This window comes from Mytilus californianus, unplaced genomic scaffold (assembly GCF_021869535.1).
Source record: "Mytilus californianus isolate M0D057914Y unplaced genomic scaffold, xbMytCali1.0.p SCAF_8, whole genome shotgun sequence".
NCBI lineage: Eukaryota > Metazoa > Mollusca > Bivalvia > Mytilida > Mytilidae > Mytilus > Mytilus californianus.
This window is the reverse complement of record NW_026262734.1, coordinates 18769232-18777172: the sequence shown is the minus strand read 5'-3', so window position 1 is coordinate 18777172 and position 7941 is coordinate 18769232. Positions and strand designations below refer to the sequence as shown.

The window sequence follows — 7941 nt, the reverse complement described above, 5'->3', positions numbered from 1 at the left end:
TATATTAGGAATTCATTATAAATTGACGGGTCGACAGTTGACGTAAATTAAAGTTGACAAAATCAAATTACTTCATTCCATTTAAACAGCAGAATAATGCTTAAGTGGTAAAAATTAACAGGAAGATAGTTCGACAGGTAAACAGTTGACAACTAGACAGTAGACATATACTGGTCAAGTAGGATATTGCCCAAGAATTCACAAGAGTAAGAATTTATTATAAGAGCATGAACTATATATATCCTCCTTCAGCCACAATACTCGAATGGTTCCACCGAATATAGAAACAGTCAGAACAATCCTATAATAGTTTCGAATAGAGGAACAATGGTAAGCACAAACAGTCTAGACAATCCTTGAATAGTTCCGAATAGAGCAACAGTTGTAAGTAGGGAAAGTGAAGACAATCCTCAAATGGTTCTGAATAGAGGAACACTGGTAAGTACAAACAGTCTAGACAATCCTCGAATAGTTCCGAATAGATCAACAATTGTAGGTACGGATTTTGTATTTACATTGTATCATAGATCAAATTTATTTGTTCAGTGTATGTTCACTGGTGTTAATATGTCTTTTGATTGATATAAGCCATTTCAATTGATATCTTATAGTGTGTCTTTCTATGTTGTGATGTTACACTATTGTTTCAGATAAGGGTGAAGGTTTGGTACCATTAAAACGTGTAAACCCGCTGCAATTGTTTGCACCTGTCCTAAGTCAGGAATCTGATGTTCAGTAGTTGTCGTATGTTGATGTGGTTCATAAGTGTTTCTCGTTTCTCGTTTTTTATATAGATTAGACCGTTGGTTTTCCCGTTTGAATGGTTTTACACTAGTAATTTTTTGGGCCCTTTATAGCTTGCTGTTCGGTGTGAGCCAAAGCTCCGTGTTGAAGACTGTACTTTGACCTATAATGGTTTACTTTTATAAATTTTGACTTGGATGGAGAGTTGTCTCATTGGCACTCATACAACATCTTCTTATATCTATAGTTTAGACAATCCTAGAATGGTTCCGAATAGAGGAACAATGGTAAATACACACAGTCTAGACAATCCTCGAATAGTACCAAAAAAGAGCAACAGTGGTGAGTACACATAGCATAGACAATCATTTAATGGTTACGAACAGAGCAACAAAGATAAGTACAGATAGTCTAGACAATCTTCAAATGATTCTGACTTCAGGCGCAATAGAATAAAATAACAACAGTCTAGACAATCTTCTAAGACTAAAGGAACTATAGTAAGTACAACAGTCTAGCCAATCCGCAAATGGTTCCGACTAGACGAACTGTAGTAAGTACAGATTTTATTAGAATCATAGCAACTCCATATACATGTATATGGTACATGTAAAAAAAAACTCGACCTAAAAAGTGTTCTTGTAATGCAATCATTGCCAATAAAAGGGAAAGAGAGATATGATTTATTGAGACAACATTCGTAAATCTAAAAACAATTGAACAAAAAATTGACACCAATAATTCATTAATATTGAGGTTGATGAGTAGAATGCTTGAATATTATCATGGCCAGAGTTATCACTTGTACAAAATTGAGAAAAAATCATACTCATCTACAGAATGTACTTATTTCTTCATTGTCGGATTAACTTCTTTGGTTTTGTTTTTTTTTGTTTTTTTGTTTTTTTTTTTTTTCAAATCAGGAAGATTATAATTGAGTTTTATTTATAAGTTTTTCACTGAAGCCTACTTTAGGTACGAATCCAGTCAGTATTGCAGCTCCTGGAAATCATGGTGACAACTTTGTCCTAGATATGGCTACTACAGTGGTTGCTGCTGGAAAGGTTAGTTTGTTTGTCTTCTATGTGATAACAAACGCATATCCTTTGTTAGCGTTTTGTCAGTCTTGGATATAGGCAACAGTAGTTTCTATAACAATAGCATATAAATCAGTAGGGAATTTATGGAAATATGTATTCACTTTGTAAGATATGGCAACGCTGTCCATGGAGGACTCAGTGTCCTTAGCGTCAACACGCAGTTTAGTCTTTTTAATCTCTTTCAATTTCAAGTGGTAACTTATAACGCAATCCTATTATTTGATGGATTACGCGAACGATTTGCTTATGAATTACAGGAAGGCGGGATTCTTCTCAGTAAGAATTATCACACAACATTGAAAACGAAACAAAATTAACAATTTGTTTTCAATTCAGTTAAAGATCATGGCTTCAAAGGATAGTAATCTTCCAGCAAATATGATTGTCGATGTAAATGGTCATGTGAGTATCCATTCCAATAATAATATTATCATCATACATTATTATTTTAAAAATCTTCAAAGATCTGATAGTTTGATAGTTGTTTACATCATCCATTTTAAAACGCACTATGTACTAAGCAGTTGCCCATATCTTACTGCAATGCTGCTCCACTATTTCATTGCATTCCTGTCTTTTCATTCAATCAAGTAACCTAAATTGAAGGGTTGACCTAAATGGAGCTTTAGCTATGCTTCGTGAGGTGGAAAATCCGTGAATGAAGCGTGAATGTTGGCGATCATAAAGAAAAGAATGGTGTACGGTTTACCTGCTTGGCAATGGATCTATAACGATTTAGATACAGAACATTGCAGCTCCACGTCTAGGGTAGAACTTTCCAAACCTGTTTTCTATATGGACTACACTCTGGTATCCCATGGCACCGACAAGACCTCAAACGTTAGACGTCAAAGCAATCTCTAACAACTAATATTTACAAAGCCATATGGAAATTACATTAAAGAGCACCGAGTTCAAACAGAACAAAAATTGATAAAAGTCTACTTTAAAGGCTTTTTAACACTAATACATTGATGTTTTAAAAAATGTTGTCAAAAAAGATATGAAACAAAAGGATCATTTAATCTTGTATATGTCGTTGTACTCTATGGTGACTTGACTGTAAAATATGGCATTGGATCAGTTGGTCGTCATCAACATGATCAATACCATTATCTTATCTTATTATTTGATATTCTTGTCATAACCATAGGAGAGCCGTAAATACGAAGATTTTAATGGAGTGTTTCCGGTCGGAGGTAGAGAAGAAACTGGTATGGAATGCAAGCTAGAAAGTCGAGTTCGAATAATTAATATTTGTTTAAATATATATATATATTCGTTCAGTAAATCTGAAATAAACAAGTTCTCAATTACTTCAGTAATTTGATAAATTCCGTAGTCAACATCAGTGATTTTGTAAACTCCATAATCAATCAGTGATTATACAAAACTCCTGAAATTTAAGGGTTAATCCCAAACCCATAACAAAAAGTTTTATTTCAATTGACTGTAACATATATAAAGCTTAACAAAAAAAAGTCATACAATCCCTTCGCCCTAATCCCTCTAAAACTCACAACTGCAATACTTTGGAAAAATGGAAGGAAAACATGCATCAAAGAGTACATGCTTATATTTCAGAACACTTGATGCTCCAAAACACGCAAAACACATGTATTTTTTAAAGTCTGTCACTTAATATATACCTCATTTGTATCTAAAAAAAGTCTATTTCAAATGATATCGAGTGGAATGATTGCCAATGAGAATACAGGTGTCCGTCACCCCACTCAACAATAAAGAGCAATCCATCGTGCGACCTGTAATTACGTAAAAGGACCTTTTTATAAGATATGCCATAATACGAGGCAACAGTAGTTTATCTATGTTCAAACCTCATAAATCCGTTTTCAAAATACACATGAAATTAGAAAAATTAAAGGAATCAAAAACTCCAAAAGGGACCGGACCAGTTTCGTCGACACGGTATGTCGTTGGTAATTAAGAAAGAACAAATCATCAGAGAGACACCATACAGCCTTATTCAAATGAGCACTAAACGAAAACATCGTCAACCAGTGAATTTTATTTTAGATATATGTGCATTAAGTATGCCTCAAAGTAATATAAAAGAAAGAAGATGTCGTATGATTGCCATTGAGGCAACTATTCAACAGAGTCAAAATAATGTGGATTTAAGCAATTGCATGTCATCGTATGGCATTCAACACTGAGCAAAACCCATACCGTATACTTAGCTATGAAAGTTCCGACATGTGAAAAAACGAAAACCACGAATAAAAAAAAACATCGGCCTTATTTATGACAAAACATAAATTAACAAAGTTCATCGACCAATCCTCTGATTTGTATGACAACCATTCACGGTTCCAATTCATTCGAAATAGATCAAGTTAAAAGACTGATTATTTCGAAACGTTTACTACTTCCTTGAAGAAAGTTATGTAGAAATAAAAATTTAACAAACAAATCTGTTCGTGTCTGCAAACGCCAGGGAAGTCAAATTATTCGGAAATGAAACAACAAAATACCTTAATGTTTTAGATTATTTTCAAAATATCTAACAAATAATTATTGATTTATTTTTACTGTTTCCTAAGGTGGTTATAAGGGGTTTGGTTTAGCCATGATGGTTGATATCCTTAGCGGTGTTTTAAGTGGTGCAGAATTTGGAGCAACTTGCAAAGGAGCGGGAAATCTGGTATAATATTTAAAAAACTTTGATTTGAACATGTTTATTTATAAGTCAATAATATTCTTCACCTCTTGTGTGTTTACCAAAGGTTATTAAATTATATTGAATTATAGAGAACAAAACTAAATCACATTGTTAATACTGATTTTTCCCGCAATATATTTTTTCTGCTATTTATATATCATATGAATGATTTGTGTTTAACCAAACCTCTTCTTTATTTCACTTTTATTTGAATTAATAAATTGTATTTGCAATATACTATTATATACTTTTTTTATGTAAAGACTTAAAATATATGCTTTTTGTATTCAAGGAAAATCCCAAGTTACGAAATTTGATAACTTCTGTAAAAGTATATGCATCATGTTGACTATGACATTTGTCTCAAGTTGCGTCACATTTTGTTTTTACCGTTAAAATAATTTAAAAGTTGTAAAAAATATAACCGTAATACAATTATTAGGGATAAAAGCATGGATTCTCTATAATTATATTTTTTCAATTTATTATTTTCACCAGGGTTTAGGTTTTATAGCAATTGATCCTAATCAATTTGAAGATGGTTTTACAAACAGAATGCAAAGTTTGATAGATGCTTGCAGAAATCAGCCACCGGTATGTTATTAGGCTTCATTCCATCACAATAATGTAGAGATATATATGTATCTGTTTGGAGCATTCATATGTGTTAAAATGCCAAACTTTCTCTCCGTTTTTTAATAGAAACTATATAACCGAAAAAAATTTATACATTGCTGTGATTAGCATGATAAAGTTTAAATTCTTCTCTTTTTTTTTTAAATATTTAAAGATTAAAAACATATAGATATTGATATAAATAGCTTGTTTTGAAACTCAGCATTACTAGTTATGCATGTATGACTTTTGCATGAAATTACAAAGACCTTTAAACAGTTTCATATAAATCTATGTTGGTAAGGTGCGACAGTTCCTGGCCAGGAGAAATCGCCGTTTGTATTTATATTTATGCTGAACTATTACATGTGTCTGTGAAAAAGCGAATCCTTAACATTGAAATTTCAATAAAATATCATTGACTTCAAAGGCTGACGTCGGTCGTCCAGTTTTGGTTCCAGGGGACCCAGAAAGACAACACATGGAATTGTGTGATCAACTTGGTGGTATACCATATACAAAAAAACTTTTACAGATTGTTGTAAGTAAATAAAAGCAACAACATAAATTGCTTCTGACGAAACAAAGCCAAAGTTACCTTCCAAAAAACGTTACCACAAAATGAACATTTATATGTAACATATGGTGAACAGTTTAGAGATTTCTAAAATTAGAACAAAAAGATATGCGGGTAAGCATCACTCAATGTTGTTGCTATCTGTCCGCCACTACTGTGCATTATGCACGTTCCTCAAATATTTTGACGTTATGAGGGAAAATATATGATGCCACTAATCAAAAGCAATTTTTCATGACGCCATTAGTTCGAGGGTCACAAAATAATTGAAGAAGTGTCACCGACAAACCCGATAAGGTCTATAATTTATTACGGATAGCGTTTGACGTCTTTAGCCGAACAGTTTTATCATATTCACATTATTAAATTTATTGTGTGCTGATTCATAATCTGGACGCCAGTCTTTGCTCCTTTCTAATAAAAACCACATAGCCGCATTTTTGCGCCTGTCCCAAGTCAGGAGCATCTGGCCTTTGTTAGTCTTGTATCATTTTTAATTTTAGTTTCTTGTGTATAATTTGGAGTTTAGAATGACGTTCATTATCACTGAACTATACATATTTGTTTGGGGCCAGCTGAAGGACACCTACGGGTGCGAGAGTTTCTCGCTGCATTGAAGACCCATTGGTGGCCTTCGGCTGTTGTCTGCTCTATGGTCGGGTTGTTGTCTCTTTGACACATTTCCCATTTCCATTCTCAATTTTAAGTTCAGAAAAAAGTCAATCATAAGGAGATGCAGGCAAACGCTGATAACATTCCAGACTGTCAATAAACCCATATCACTATGTCGGGGCCTTTTATAGCCGACTATACGGTATGTGTTTTTCTCATTGTTGAAGGTCGTACGGTTGCCTATAATTGCTTAAATCCACTTCATTTGAACTTTGGTGAATAGTTGTCTCATTGGCAATCATACCACATCTCCTTATTTTTAAATTATACTAGTTTTGATTGTACTCAATCCTCTCACGTTTGGCCCAGTCATATTATAACCGAAACAGATCGCGACAATATCAACGGTAACGGTTATGAAATGCAATTGGGAAAAACATCTTACTATTGAAATTGTATTCCACAAATAGTAAAAAGCAAAACGATCCCGAACATAAACGCTTGTTTTGAAATTTTACTCACTAGAATACATTTATAAATTGTTATGTTTGAAGCAGCAACAGATGTCATTTCTTCTAACTGTGTTGTGTTTTGTCTTTTTAGGATAGTATTGCAGAAAGATATCAAATCACACCACTGCTTTAGAATATAGGAGATATATCATTAATACAAAAAGAGCTGCGAAATGATAATAATAAAAATTATTTTGCACACCTGATGTTGATTATTTTATAAAGGTGACTATAATTTATTATTTGAAATTAACAAAACAGGCAGATTCAGTTAAGAGAGGCGTTCTCCATAACTGCGAAATTATGTTGTGGAAGCAAATCATGTTACAGCTGTATGGACAGGAATGGATTACAGTGGTACTGGAATGAAAACAAAGGAGCACCGCATGTTTTCTCTCGTGACGTTGATTCCATTTTAAATTATTAAGAAACTAAAGTTCAAAATGTCTCCTCATGTGAATTTTGCTATTCTATTTATTTACTTTTGCTCTTAATCTCCTCGTGTTTTCAAGATTTATTCATCCTTAGCATTAAAATTCTTTAGTTCATCAATGAGAATAAATTTAAAAAAAGTTCCTGAAGTATTTGAAGTCAAGTGACATTCATTTTTTTTTATTATTTGAGCGCATTTGATGAAAGGGCTTCTGACACAACATATTAAAACGAGTTATATTCATTTTCTAGTACAAGAATTTTTTAGGTCCTTGTTGGTCCATACTCAAGTATTAATACAGCATTGGCTTAAGATTTAGGTTAGAATGTTCCTGGTAAAGGTAAATTCAAAAAATCGTTGAGGAAGCACTGTATAAAGTGTTATTGTAATTGTTCCATATAAGATGTATTTTATATGTATGTACAAAATGTATGTACTGGTAGATTCCCCAGTTATTCGGAGCACCCCTCGAGAGCTGCGAGGGCACAGTTGAATCCGTGTACACTACCTAACAGGACTAATGAAGATGTGTCACTAACGTATTTACAAGGAAAATCCCCACTCCAACACAAAAGGAGTGCTTGGACACCGGGAAGTCTGTTTTTGTGGTGGAGAAAGCCGAAGTATTCGGAGAGAACCACCGGGCTGCTCGGTGAACAGACAAA

The 7941-nt window shown here is 33.4% G+C and overlaps 1 protein-coding gene across 1 annotated transcript; it reads left to right on the top strand.

The window, feature by feature from the left end:
- Positions 1 to 1651: 1651 nt before the first annotated feature.
- Positions 1652 to 7014, top strand: LOC127711065 (uncharacterized oxidoreductase YjmC-like). Its single transcript, XM_052217028.1, has 7 exons — positions 1652 to 1808; positions 2181 to 2246; positions 2998 to 3058; positions 4409 to 4509; positions 5026 to 5121; positions 5573 to 5683; positions 6935 to 7014. The coding sequence occupies exons 1-7, from the start codon at positions 1779 to 1781 to the stop codon at positions 6974 to 6976; spliced, it is 507 nt and encodes a 168-aa protein (XP_052072988.1). The 5' UTR covers positions 1652 to 1778; the 3' UTR covers positions 6977 to 7014.
- Positions 7015 to 7941: the final 927 nt, after the last annotated feature.

Bases quoted from the DNA above. Each gene is read 5' to 3' on its own strand.
- LOC127711065 (XM_052217028.1), top strand. From the start codon at position 1,779: ATGGCTACTACAGTGGTTGCTGCTGGAAAG. The intron at 1,809-2,180 runs GTTAGTTTGTTT...TTTTCAATTCAG, and splicing joins CAGTGGTTGCTGCTGGAAAG to TTAAAGATCATGGCTTCAAA. The intron at 3,059-4,408 runs GTATGGAATGCA...CTGTTTCCTAAG, and splicing joins CGGAGGTAGAGAAGAAACTG to GTGGTTATAAGGGGTTTGGT.